General features: G+C 44.8%; 1 protein-coding gene across 1 annotated transcript in view; it reads right to left on the minus strand.

Moving 5' to 3' along the window:
* tnfrsfa (tumor necrosis factor receptor superfamily, member a) overlaps nt 1–4,523 on the minus strand; it is a 27,547-nt gene extending 23,024 nt beyond the window's left edge. Inside the window, exon 1 of the mRNA XM_083793500.1 lies at nt 4,391–4,523. Coding sequence (XP_083649626.1) covers nt 4,391–4,421 — 31 coding nt within the window. The 5' untranslated portion in view covers nt 4,422–4,523. The remainder of the gene's footprint in view (nt 1–4,390) is intronic.
* Between the last annotated feature and the right edge of the window lie 10,477 nt (nt 4,524–15,000).

Below are 15,000 nucleotides of genomic sequence, written 5' to 3' on the forward strand. Positions count from 1 at the left end.
CGCTCGACGCTCATGTGGTTTCTTCAGCACGTTATGCGAAACACATGCAGAAAAACAGGATGAATGAGAAAACGGTACAGGCTCTGTGTTAGCATCATGCTATGCTTTAGCTATTGAAAAACAGCAGATCTACAAGCTCGTATAGCGCGCCACCGAGTGGCGCGATACGAGCTTGTAGGTCTGCTATTTTTGGAGAAAAACAAATCTAGGAACGACTGAGAGAAACATAGGCTTTTTCAGAAAACTGTCTGCGGGGTGTATAGAAGACGTTTGTAGAATCTGATCTCAGGTCAGAATGGGTTAAGAGGTAAAATATGATGTACTGTTTGTAATATTAACTACCCGAGTACCCTCACATGTTCTCCCCGTGTCCCCTAGGGTAGGTACCCTCACATGTTCTCCCCGTGTCCCCTAGGGTAGGTACCCTCACATGTTCTCCCCGTGTCCCCTAGGGTAGGTACCCTCACATGTTCTCCCCGTGTCCCCTAGGGTAGGTACCCTCACATGTTCTCCCCGTGTCCCCTAGGGTAGGTACCCTCACATGTTCTCCCCGTGTCCCCTAGGGTAGGTACCCTCACATGTTCTCCCCATGTCCCCTAGGGTAGGTACCCTCACATGTTCTCCCCGTGTCCCCTATAGGGTAGGTACCCTCACATGTTCTCCCCGTGTCCCCTAGGGTAGGTACCCTCACATGTTCTCCCCGTGTCCCCTAGGGTAGGTACCCTCACATGTTCTCCCCATGTCCCCTATAGGAGAGGTACCCTCACATGTTCTCCCCGTGTCCCCTAGGGTAGGTACCCTCACATGTTCTCCCCGTGTCCCCTAGGGTAGGTACCCTCACATGTTCTCCCCATGTCCCCTAGGGTAGGTACCCTCACATGTTCTCCCCATGTCCCCTAGGGTAGGTACCCTCACATGTTCTCCCCGTGTCCCCTATAGGGTAGGTACCCTCACATGTTCTCCCCATGTCCCCTAGGGTAGGTACCCTCACATGTTCTCCCCATGTCCCCTAGGGTAGGTACCCTCACATGTTCTCCCCGTGTCCCCTATAGGGTAGGTACCCTCACATGTTCTCCCCGTGTCCCCTAGGGTAGGTACCCTCACATGTTCTCCCCGTGTCCCCTAGGGTAGGTACCCTCACATGTTATCCCCGTGTCCCCTAGGGTAGGTACCCTCACATGTTCTCCACCATGTCCCCTAGGGTAGGTACCCTCACATGTTCTCCCCGTGTCCCCTAGGGTAGGTACCCTCACATGTTCTCCCCGTGTCCCCTAGGGTAGGTACCCTCACATGTTCTCCCCATGTCCCCTAGGGTAGGTACCCTCACATGTTCTCCCCGTGTCCCCTAGGGTAGGTACCCTCACATGTTCTCCCCGTGTCCCCTAGGGTAGGTACCCTCACATGTTCTCCCCGTGTCCCCTAGGGTAGGTACCCTCACATGTTCTCCCCATGTCCCCTAGGGTAGGTACCCTCACATGTTCTCCCCATGTCCCCTATAGGAGAGGGACCCTCACATGTTCTCCCCATGTCCCCTATAGGAGAGGTACCCTCACAAAAAACATGCAGTAATGCTGGTCTCTATACTGCCTCCCCCTGGCCAGCCGGGAACCACCCCCCCTCCCCCTCCCTGTCAGGTGTAAAGAAGCGGCTTGGACTCCTCATGCATAGAAGGAAGCATGAGGTCAGTCCGCTGCCCCCACAGGTTGGCAGAGGAAAGTGGAGAGTCCAGGATTACATTCGATAATAATTGACACTGGGCGAAGAAAAGAAAAAAAGTGAGTTACAAAACATCGTGGGATAAAAGAATAAAATAATGTTAGTATAAATGAGACTTGAAGTAGCAGATAATAATAATAATAATAATAATAATAATAATAATAATAAAACTTTATTTGTATAGCACCTTTCATGACATGAAATGCAGCTCAAAGTGCTTTACAGAACAATGGAGAATAAAAGAATAGCAAGGCAACGACATTAAAAAAACAAGCAGTAATGCAATACAGTGAGGACATGAATAACAAAAAATAAAAATAAAAGATCAATTAAAAGCAATGTTGTAGAAGTGGGTCTTGAGCTGAGCTTTAAAAATGTCTACAGAGGCTGCCTGACGAAGGTACAGTGGGAGCTTGTTCCATGCCGACGGCCCGTAGAAGCAAAAAGCTGCTTCCCCCTATTTTTTAGTTGCCATTTTTTTAGGCAAAGCGAGCAGGCCAGCAGTGGAAGACCTTAGGGGGGCGGTTTGGGACATATTTAGGCAGGCAGTCATGTAGGTAGGAAGGTGCGAGACCATTGAGAGCTTTATAGACAAGTAAAATAATTTTAAAATCAATCCTAAAAACAACCGGAAGCCAGTGCAGTGATGCCAAAACTGGAGTAATATGTTCTCTCATCTTAGTTCTAGTTAAAACTCTGGCTGCTGCATTTTGGACAAGTTGTAGTCTGTCAGTTGTTTTCTTATTTCTTAACAGATGAAGACAGAATGATCAAACACGGCTGACGTCATGCCTGTCATCTTGACTCCGTTACATAACAATCACACAGAAGTCCTCACGAAGGTTTTTTTTTCCATGACAGGAGTTTGGCCATTACTCCTGAAGACGACACTCTGCGTCACGACCGCGGGTAAAAAAATAAAAAATAATAAAAAACGGGTCAATAACCCATTCTGACCCGAGATCAGATTCATACGAGGTTTCCACTGGGACACACACACTCGTCTGATGAACCAATTCTGACCTGAGATCAGATTCTAAAAAATGTCAGTCGTTCTTCGATTTTTCAAAAAATATCAGACCTACAAGCTCGTAAGCTATGAGCTTGTAGATCTGCTATTTTTCAATAGCTAAAGCATGACATGATGCTGACACCAAAATGGGTTCCCGTTCAGAATGGGATAATTATACAACGTTTCGAGGAAGCAATCTGATTGGTTGAAACGGCCTTCTAGCCGTTGATCAAACCAGCACCGCTATACCACACCTAATCAAAACAAAGAATTCAGCCGCTCTGTTCTCCCAGAGCGCTAGCAGACTGGGTGGCTAGGCTATAGCTAGTTTCTTGGGACATTTGTGGTCGTAGTGACTATATCTGTCATTAAAAAAAAAAGAAAATCAGAGATTTTCTTAGTTTTAAGGGTAACTGTTGTATCTGTTGTTCCGGGTTTGTTCCTGCATTAATGACGTTATCTCTTATTTAAAAAAACATATTCTTTTTCAAAAGGTAAAGTTTAAAAAAATGGATAACGTGGTTAAAAGCTAAGGTAAGTTGGTAACACAGATGCGTTAAAGGAGAATTCCATACTTTTCTTTGTAGTTGTTACGTCCCTACCAAAGAGGTGCAGGTGTTATTTTGTGCATAAGCTCCTTATCCGGCTTGACTACTGCAATGCGCTCTTTTCAGGACTGCCTAAGAAAACAACTGACAGATTACAACTTGTCCAAAATGCAGCAGCTAGAGTTTTAACTAGAACTAAGATGAGAGAACATATTACTCCAGTTTTAGCTTCACTGCACTGGCTTCCTGTTGTTTTTAGGATTGATTTTAAAATGATTTTACTTGTCTATAAATCTCTCAATGGTCTCGCACCTTCCTACCTACATGACTGCCTGCCTAAATATGTCCCAAACCGCCCCCTAAGGTCTTCCACTGCTGGCCTGCTCGCTTTGCCTAAAAAAATGGCAACTAAAAAATACGGGGAAGCAGCTTTTTGCTTCTACGGGCCGTCGGCATGGAACAAGCTCCCACTGTACCTTCGTCAGGCAGCCTCTGTAGACATTTTTAAAGCTCAGCTCAAGACCCACTTCTACAACATTGCTTTTAAGTGATCTTTTATTTTTTGTTATTCATGTTCTCACTGTATTGCATTACTGCTTGTTTGTTTTAATGTCGTTGCCTTATTTTATCTGTTCTTATCTTTGTACCACTGCCTTCTCCTGATTTGACACTGCGTTATTGTCCTATTGTTTTAACTGCATGCCTGTTTTAATGCTGTTTTGTTTTGCTTTTATTATCTTTTCTGCTCTGTAAAGCACTTTGAGCTACATTTATGTATGAAAGGTGCTATTATTATTATTGGTTATTTCCCCTACCATAAGCCCTCAATGAATTTAATTGAAGTGAATGGGAATTGAATGGGGCTATGGGGTGTTGTGCTACTTCGCTTATTTCCATCGCTCAAAATTAAAAAAATAAATAAATAATATATATATATATATATATATATATATATATATATATATCCTACTACTTATTTCGATGGAAATAAGCGAATAAACACAATACCCCATAGCCCCATTCAATTCCCATTCCATTCAATGCAACTTATGGTTGTGCGTGCGTGCGTGTGCGTGTGTGCGTGCGTGTGTGTGTGTGTGTGCGTGCGCCTCACCAGCCTGACAGTTGGTGCAGCACAGGTCCATGTGTGTGTACTGCTGGTTCTCCACGCACACGCGGTGTCTCCTGAGCAGTGATTGGTTCCTGTAGCCCTCGCTGGACCACTGGGGGGACGCCACCACGCCCACTGCCCCTCCCCCGGCCCCGCCCACCGCGGCGGCGCTGAGCCCTGACGACAGCACCATCACCATCACCTGATTGGACAGAGAGAGAATGATGTCGTCATTAGTCAGATTATCACCTGATTGGACAGAGAGAGAATGATGTCGTCATTAGTCAGATTATCACCTGATTGGACAGAGAGAGAATGATGTCGTCATTAGTCAGATTATCAGTGCACCTAAAACATTTTCTCTTAGCGTTTGCTTGTTGTGTTCACTATTAACCCATTCTGACCCAAGATCAGATTCATACGAGGTTTCCACTGGACACACACTGTGTCTGATTAACCCATTCTGACCTGAGATCAGATTCATACCAGGTTTCCACTGGGACACACACACTGTGTCTGATTAACCACCCCGAACGCCCGGGGTTATTTAATTAAGCAATATTACACTAGAGGGTGTTAAGGGGTTAACGTGATTATTGCCACGACAGGGATGCGGTCAGGAACGAGACGGAGTCGAGTTCACTGAAGTGATCAATAATCACGTTAACCCACACCCTCGAGTGTGATATTACAATTATACAACAGTTACCCTTAAAACTAAGACAATCGCTGAAAAAAAAAAAAAAAAAGAATGACAGATGTAGTCACTACGACCACAAATGTCCCAAATAAACTAGCTATAGCCTAGCCACCCAGTTTGCTAGCGCTCTGGGAGAACAGAGCAGCTGAATTCTTTGTTTTGATTAGGTGGTGAACGGTGCTGGTTTGATCAACGGCTAGACAACCGTTCCAACCAATCAGATTGCTTCCTCCTCCCTGTTATTCCATTATATCAGAACGCCCACGTTTAGCGACAGACCTGATGTTTGATGTGGAGGAAACCGTGCAAGGCACCAACCTGCACATCAGGAGCAATTAGCCAATCAAAGAAAATCAAAGACATTTGATCAATTAGAAATAAACTAATGTCTAAGATGTATTTCAGTAAGTTGTTGTTTAGTCTTTTCTGGGTCACGGGGCTAAGCAGTGTGTGGACGAGAGCAGAGCAGAGAGAGTCTGTCTGTGTTCTTCTCATCAGAAACCTTGTGTGAGCAATAATCTGAGGCCTTGATTAGAACCATCTGATCCGTGCACATCTGTAGCAATAATCTGAGGCCTTAAAGGGACACTTTGCATAAAACTATATGTTAATGACGTTTAGGAGCTTTAGAACACTTTCCTGGGGGTCTTTATGTGTGTAATATGTGGTTTTAGATATTTTAGATTTCAGCAGTGAAGCCCAGTGTCTCTGATGTCATGGACACTGGGCTCACTTACTGTACTTCCTGGACTACAATTCCCATAATGCTTTGGGGGCACTGCTCCTCCTTGTGGATGGGGAGGGCTGTCTTACTGAGACAACATGTAGTCCAGGAAGGAAGTGAGCCCCAGTGTCCATGACACCAGAGACACTGGGCTCACTGCTACAATCTAGAATATCTAAAGCCACATATTACACACATAAAGACCCCCAGGAAAGTGTTCTAAAGCTCCTAAACGGCATTAACATAATATATGTTTTGGCAAAAAGGGTGAAGTGTCCCTTTAATTAGAACCATCTGATCCGTGCACATCTGCAGCGGGGACCCAATTAACACTCTCTCTGGGCGGGGACCACCTTTTTGGTGTTTTAAAAGCATTACGTTATACTTTATTGCTATTGAAAAAAATAGCAGATCTACAAGCTCGTAGCTATAGGAGCTTGCAGGTCTGCAATTTTTTTGAAAAATCGTGAAAAATGTGGCGCGAACCTTTGAATATATATTCTTTCAGAGCGAACGTGTTTAACTCAAATCTTTGCTTCTGGGGGGGAGAGGGGGGGGGGGGGTCCTGGAACATCATATTTCCAGATGGGGGTCGGCGGCCGGTTACATAATTATACATTTTGGGAGTTCTTGACATGACATAGTTTGAGCACCGCTGACACAGAATTTGGTCAGAATTTGAGGTTTTTCAGAAAGCATTTTGTAGAACCGTCCTCAGGTTTAAATGGGTTAACACTGCCCCGTGTGGAGACACAGGGCAACACAAAAGAACAACAACAACAACAAAAAACGAGCCTGTATGTGGACGACACCACACTTATATAAAAATATGCCATAAACCTTAACACAGTCTGACCTGAGATCAGATTCTAAAGAAGTCTTCTACATCCTGACAGTTTTCTGAAAAAAAGCCATGTTTCTCTATGTCAGTCGTTTCTTCGATTTTTCCCAAAAAAAAAAGAATAGCAGACCTACAAGCTCATATGAGCTTGTAGGTCTGCTATTTTTCAATAGCTATAAAGCATGACATGACGCTATGAACACCAAAAGGTGGTTTCCCGCCCAGAATGGGTTAACAAAAGCACTGCAGGGGCAAAACCATGTCACTCAATTATCTCCACAATCTGTTTGTTGGAACCATTCGTTGTCCTCAATTCATCACCGATACATAATACTATACATGTTCAATTCATCACCGATACATAATACTATACATGCCAGACAATAGAAAACAGGTTTACATGAGGTGTGGGGTGGGGGGGGGGGTGTCAGTGAGGATCCAACCATCAAGGTGTTGAAGGAGTTATACTTTTTCCTTTCTTTTAATGTTTTTGTTTTCGCCTGTATTTTATATTTCTTATATATAGAGCGACAGACAGTGTAGGCTGACAGGGAATGGGGGAGAGAGGGATGGGGGGGGGGGGGGGGGGGGACGGACAGACATGCAGTAAAGGCCGTCTGGGATTGGGATTCGAACCCGCGGCCACACTGCCAGCACTCGGACTATAATCGGGCCCCGAAGGTGCCTGGACCGCTGAGCCACGGTCCAGACCCCCCCAAGGTGTCTGGGCCGTGGTGCAGAGGGGGGGGGGGGGGGGGGGGGCGTGGTGCAGAGGGGGGGGGCCGTGGTGCAGAGGGGGGGGGCCGTGGTGCAGAGAGGGCGATACGCCGCGCTATAAACATCTAACAAACCACCGCAGGGAGAAGAGTCCAGAATCAACTCAAACTTAATTTACTTCCCGATCCGTTTTATTCTTCGAAGAATAAACCGGCGCTGGCCTTGCGTCTCTCGCAAGGCCAGCGCCACCGCCTCAACTCTCTCTGTGTGTATGTGTGTGTGTGTGTGTGTGTGTGTGTGTGTGTGTGTGTGTGTGTGTGTGCACCGTGCGAGATAACATAATGGGAGTTTGATAAGGTATCTCAGCCCATAACACAACAGCAGCAGCAGAGGGAAGGGCCGGCGTATCGAATGTGACTCCAGCCCCAGTAATCCATTCATGGTGCCGTTGTTGTTGGATAATGGCACGGGGGGGGGGGGGGGGGGGGGGGGGGCGTGTCTGGATAATGGCACGGGGGCGTGTCCTCCTGGGCAGAAAGAATACAGCCCAACACTTTAGTGCGGCCCTCGGGCGATGGCGTTTCAGTTTTTTTTTTGCTGCTTCTCACGGCTTTCCAGCGTCAACGTGAGAAGGCTCCATTCAGAGCCTGGAAACAACACGCTTTAGAGAGCCTCCACATTCTTAACGCCCGGCCCCTTTGAATGCTGGGATACGGGACACCGCGCCACGGAGCGGGCCGGGACACCGTAACCAGACACTTTATACACCCTCTGTGTGTGTGTGTGTGTGTGTGTGTGTGTGTGTGTGTGTGTGTGTGTGTGTGTGTGTGTGTGTGTACACACCTCACCTTGAATCCTAACAGAGGAGGGTGGGGGAGAGATAACAGGTTAGGGTGGGGAGAGAGAGAGAGAGAGAGAGAGAGAGAGAGAGAGAGAGAGAGAGAGAGAGAGAGAGAGAGAGAGAGAGAGAGAGAGAGAGAGAGAGACCACTGTTACTGATCAAAAACTGAACGGAAGATGTTGACTGTACAGACTCAGTAGAAACAGGCAGACACAGACAGAACTGACAGACACACAGACACAGACAGAACTGACACAGACACACAGACACAGACAGAACAGACACAGACACACAGACAGAAGTGGCTGCCTAGAGCAGACAGACTGTGTTCACTCTGCTCTCAAGGGGAGATGGAGACGGAGCTACACTTTCTGTTACAATGCGACAAGTATAAAGACATCAGAGAATCCTTCTTCCCTACATTTAAAGAAAAATATAAAGAATTTGAATCCACCATTAATAACTCATCACTCCAATATGTTCTGGGAGAACAGTCCAAATGCACAGTTTTGGCAGCAAAATACGTGTGGAGTTGTCATCGACTGAGGGACAGCCAGTGGACAGAAGAGAACAGGGTCATTAAGTTGCTGTTATGTTAATGTTTGTTAATTTATTTTCATTGTTACTGTATTGCTTGGTGTTCATTATTGTTGGGATGTTTGTTGACTTTTGTTTTGTTGTATGTACGCTTTGGCACAGAGAGAGAGAGAGAGAGAGAGAGAGAGAGACTATGAAAGAAGGGTGTGGTGCTTCCTAAGTTAACCCTTTTCAACCTGACTCGTCCCTAGATTACATTGTTATGCTAATGAGCCTGGGGAAAAAAGGACATCCACACAAAGAAAGCCTTTTCAGATAGGGGGGGGGGGGTCCTTACAGGGGTCATCAATATGCCTGACTGTACGCGTACGCCTTAGATAGTTAGTTAGTTTCATGTATTGTCCACGTGTGGACATTTGTCTACAGTAAAAGTAAAAATAAAATATATATTAACTACAGTAAAACCCTAAATGATATGGCAAAATGCAGGACAACAGTTAAGTGGCAAATACCCTAACTACAGTAAAAAAAACAACAACTAAATGATATGGCAAAATGCAGGACAACAGTTAAGCGGCAAATACCCTAACTCATTCTGACCGGGCACCCATTTTGGTGTCAGCATCATGTTATGCTTTAGCTATTTAAAAATAGCAGATCTACAAGCTCGTATCGCGCCACCGAGTGGCGCGATACGAGCTTGTAGGTCTGCTATTTTTGAAAAATCGAAGAGCGACTGACATTTTTAGAATCTGATCTCAGGTCAGAATGGTTCATCAGACCCAGTGTTTGTCCGTCGGAAACCTCGTATGAATCTGATCTCAGGTCAGAATGGGTTAACTAAGTAAAAAAAACAACAACTAAATGATATGGCAAAATGCAGGACAACAGTTAAGCGGGCAAATACATAAAAAACAAAAACAAATCTGGTATCATTTAGTGCCTTAATGGCATTAGGGATGAAGGGATGTTTAATGCGTTTGTGACAATAAAGACTTGGTCTCACTCACGGCAACACACACACACACACACACACACACACACACACACACACACACACACACACACACACACACACACACACACACACACACACACACACACACACACACACACACACACACACACACACACACACACACACACACACACACACACACACACTTCAATTTTGTTTATTTGAATCCACAAATTACAATTAATTTTTACAAGGAAACAAATATAACGGGGTTGACAGTTCATGTTCATTTAAGGATACACATGGCCCCTCCTCCTCCACACAGACAGACTGCCTATAACAGCCCAAACAGAGCTCAGTATTTGGCTGCCTATAACAGCCCCAAACAGAGCTCAGTATTTGGCTGCCTATAACAGCCCAAACAGAGCTCAGTATTTGGCTGCCTATAACAGCCCAAACAGAGCTCAGTATTTGGCTGCCTATAACAGCCCCAAACAGAGCTCAGTATTTGGCTGCCTATAACAGCCCAAACAGAGCTCAGTATTTGGCTGCCTATAACAGCCCAAACAGAGCTCAGTATTTGGCTGCCTATAACAGCCCAAACAGAGCTCAGTATTTGGCTGCCTATAACAGCCCAAACAGAGCTCAGTATTTGGCTGCCTATAACAGCCCAAACAGAGCTCAGTATTTGGCTGCCTATAACAGCCCAAACAGAGCTCAGTATTTGGCTGCCTATAACAGCCCAAACAGAGCTCAGTATTTGGCTGCCTATAACAGCCCAAACAGAACAGTATTTGGCTGCCTATAACAGCCCAAACAGAGCTCAGTATTTGGCTGCCTATAACAGCCCAAACAGAGCTCAGTATTTGGCTGCCTATAACAGCCCAAACAGAGCTCAGTATTTGGCTGCCTATAACAGCCTAAACAGAGCTCAGTATTTGGCTGCCTATAACAGCCCAAACAGAGCTCAGTATTTGGCTGCCTATAACAGCCCAAACAGAGCTCAGTATTTGGCTGCCTATAGACCGATTCACAGAGGGGTGCCCTGGGCGCGGCCATTACTGAGGTGTAATCCATGGAGCAGGTGCTCCGTAGGCCAGGTGTAGCTAATCAGTGCTGCTGCACTCAATGGTACACCTCAGTAATGCCGCACCCAGGAAACCCTCTGTGAATCGGTCTATAACAGCCCAAACAGAGCTCAGTATTTGGCTGCCTATAACAGCCCAAACAGAGCTCAGTATTTGGCTGCCTATAACAGCCCAAACAGAGCTCAGTATTTGGCTGCCTATAACAGCCCAAACAGAGCTCAGTATTTGGCTGCCTATAACAGCCCAAACAGAGCTCAGTATTTGGCTGCCTATAACAGCCCAAACAGAGCTCAGTATTTGGCTGCCTATAACAGCCCAAACAGAGCTCAGTATTTGGCTGCCTATAACAGCCCAAACAGAGCTCAGTATTTGGCTGCCTATAACAGCCCCAAACAGAGCTCAGTATTTGGCTGCCTATAACAGCCCAAACAGAGCTCAGTATTTGGCTGCCTATAACAGCCCAAACAGAGCTCAGTATTTGGCTGCCTATAACAGCCCAAACAGAGCTCAGTATTTGGCTGCCTATAACAGCCCAAACAGAGCTCAGTATTTGGCTGCCTATAACAGCCCAAACAGAGCTCAGTATTTGGCTGCCTATAACAGCCCAAACAGAGCTCAGTATTTGGCTGCCTATAACAGCCCAAACAGAGCTCAGTATTTGGCTGCCTATAACAGCCCAAACAGAGCTCAGTATTTGGCTGCCTATAACAGCCCAAACAGAGCTCAGTATTTGGCTGCCTATAACAGCCCAAACAGAGCTCAGTATTTGGCTGCCTATAACAGCCCAAACAGAACAGTATTTGGCTGCCTATAACAGCCCAAACAGAGCTCAGTATTTGGCTGCCTATAACAGCCCAAACAGAACAGTATTAGTTTGGCTTTGCTTTTTGTCATGCCAGCTATTCTTAGGCCACTCATGTACAACCCAGATTCGGCACAAACAAGGGACTAAATTATTTTCGCTCCTATGCCACCAAAATGTGGAACGCCCTACCAACAGTCATTAAGACATGTGAATCCCTTGACTCCTTCAAAACCGCTCTCAAAGGGCACCTATATGGATGGCTGCAATTCGAAACTGGCCTCTGTAAAATCTGAATCCCCCCCACCCCCCCCATTTTCCCTCACTGTATATTGTATCTTTTCCCTTTTTTGCTTCCCATATGATGAATTCCTGTTCTGTTCTTTAGCTACATAGAGAAATGTCTATTTGTATGTCTCTAAATGTTTGTATGTCTTTAAATGTTTTGATGAATTGAACAATGTGGACCCTGTTGTAAACAAGTGTAATGCTTAATTGGGTCGTCCACTCACAGTTGACAGTCTTTGTATTGAGTTTGTGCTTAAAATGTACTGTAAATTCTACAAACTGTTAATAAATATGTCAATCAATCAAAAACTCATGGTCAGTTTATGCACACGGTCCAGGCTTCAGAATATCAGTATGGCAAATCTACAGCGATGCCCCAGCTTTGTTATACTTTCCAAGCAGTGTTGTTTTTGGCAGCACATTTCTATTTTAGTTTTAGTCATTAGTCTCTTGAACAGTTTTCACTTAGTTTTAGTCACATTTTAGTCACCTGGAATGTATCAGTGTTAGCCTAGTTTTAGTCGACTAAATGTCATGCAATTTTAGTCGACTAAATCTACGGGTGATTTAGTCGACTAAAATGTGTTTTGGCGGGCCTTGATGTCATCGTAATGGCAGATTTTATACCTGCTGAAAATAGCCGATCTACAAGCTCAGTAGATCGGCTTGTAGATCGGCTATTTTCAGCATGCAACCCAGCGTAAAATGACTTATAGTGGATCTCTTGTCCACTAGTCCCTTCCTAACATTTTAGTCTAGTTTTTATTTGTTGACGAAATTGTCAGTATATTTAGTCTTAGTTTTAGTCGTCGTAGCTTAGTTTTCATTTAGTTTCCATTTGTTTTTGTCAGTGAAAAAAAGGTAGTCGACGAACATTTTTCATCTTAGTTTTTTTGCCATTTTCGGCCGAATATTTTCGGTGGCCGAATTTTCGGTGCATCCCTAATTTACATAAATCATGAGCATCTATTGAGCCATTTAGATCATGCCAAAGGTCATGTCTCACCGAGACACAGGATCTGACACAAATTCAATGTTTCCCCTGAGCAAGCAGGCTATTATTATTACAATGGTAAAATGTCATTACTTGCACTGAAAAGGTGTTCAAATCCAGGGTAGAAGAGGAATGTTACATAATGCCTCGATCCACTTTTTCCACTCCCGATCCGATACCGATCTAAAATCATCAAAACCGATCCGATAACTGATACTGATCCGATATGGATCCAATCCGATCCAGCACATATTTAAGTTGCTCTATGCTTTCCCAAATCTGTCAGACTTTTTTTTATCTTTACCTTTTATTACAGATTTTATAGTCTGGAATGTTGAATCAGGATTGATCAAGTGATAATAGTATTACTCAAAACAGAGAACAACCAGTCCCCAGAATAATAGTCAACAAACAAGTTCCACATGAGTATAGGTTGAGAATAACTGACCCATTTATTTTTAACAACTTGAGCCTATACTTCAAATGTGGAAGTGTTCTAGTGACAAATTTATTTTATTGTATTCTATGCCTTTTTTTATCCATACTATTTATTATTATTATGCACATTATGCACAAAATTTTAAGGACCCAGCAATTTGTATCTCTGTGACCCCAAATTATTATTTTGTATTTGTTTATATTGTAAAATCAATGTCAATTTAGAGTGTACAAATGGAACCTATCATTTGGCTGGGAGTGGGGACCCCTGATCCCCAAACCGTGCATACTGTCCTACAGCTACACAGCACACTGTCTGTCCGTGACAATGGAAATAGTGACGTCTGTTTATTTAAGCATTGGTTAGCACTTAAGCAGTTATTAGCATCATAGCATGGTCTGTCACATAAGTATTGACAAACAGCGGTCATATTTGTCAACCAACTGTTGGGGACTGTGGGGATATATAATTTAAGAACATGAGCATGCGTCGTCATGCTCAGCTGTCAGCTTGTTGCGCTGTTCCGTCTCTCTCGTCTAAGATGTTGACGCTAATCAATGCTAAAGATTAGCTTGCATGGAGCTAAGGCTGAAACTTTGCTGCTGTTGTTGCCACGGTGGCGAATCCATTTTTGCACTCGGCTGTTGGGTCTTTTTTGTTTTATAATATATAATACTCCCATGCGGGAGCGGCTGTCAATGCGGCTTTCTCCACACTGAGTAGCAGCGCGCAGTAATGGCTAGTGGCTAGCCTAGCAGCCTGCACTGTGCAAGACTGCCACTGTGAAGTGTGACTGGGGCTGCCAATGCCTCTGCAGCGCACACTGCTGGAGGAATAAAGTCCTGGAGTGGAGTACTAGAATGGACTGGAGTGGAGTGCTTGCAGTGCTTGGAATGGATCGGTCATTTTCGCTGTAGTCCGATCCGATCCCGATCACGTTTTTTGGCTGATAGACCCGATATCCGATCCGCGGCATTCAAGTCCCAAGCAAGTCCAAGTCTATTTTTGATTTGATCAAGCAAGTCTAAAGTCATCAAAATCGGGACTCGAGTCCAAGTCGAGTCTCGAGTCTCGAGTCCAAGTCCCCACCTATGAGCCGCTACAAAGTTATGTAAACAAGTGAACCAGTGGCTCATAGCGCTACAAAGTTATGTAAACAAGTGAACCAGTGGCTCATAGCGCTACAAAGTTATGTAAACAAGTGAACCAGTGGCTCATAGCGCTACAAAGTTATGTAAACAAGTGAACCAGTGGCTCATAGCGCTACAAAGTTACGTAAACAAGTGAACCGATCACTTCCGTACACTGTATGGGATCATTTCCCATTCCTGGGAGGAACACTATTTATTTTTTCCTCATCTCCTATAGTGCGTTTGTCTTCCCATTCTGGGCGGGAACCCCTTTTGGTGTTTTAAGCATTACGTTATGATTTAGCTATTGAAAAATAGCAGATCTACAAGCTCATAGCTTGCAGGTCTGCTATTTTTGAAAAATCTTGAAAATGTGCTGCAAAAATTTCAGAGAGTAACGTTTTTAACTCAAATCATTGCTTCTGGTGGGGGAGGGGGTGTGGGCACCCTTGCGGACCACATTGGCTTAAAAGGGCCACTTCACCCCTTTTTGCAAACAGCGCGTGTCCATCTGTGACCAGCTAATCTCCGGCACCGTTAACCCGGTCGATGCC

The sequence above is a fragment of the Protomyctophum parallelum genome, assembly GCF_964188405.1.
Source record: "Protomyctophum parallelum genome assembly, chromosome: 21".
Lineage (NCBI taxonomy): Eukaryota > Metazoa > Chordata > Actinopteri > Myctophiformes > Myctophidae > Protomyctophum > Protomyctophum parallelum.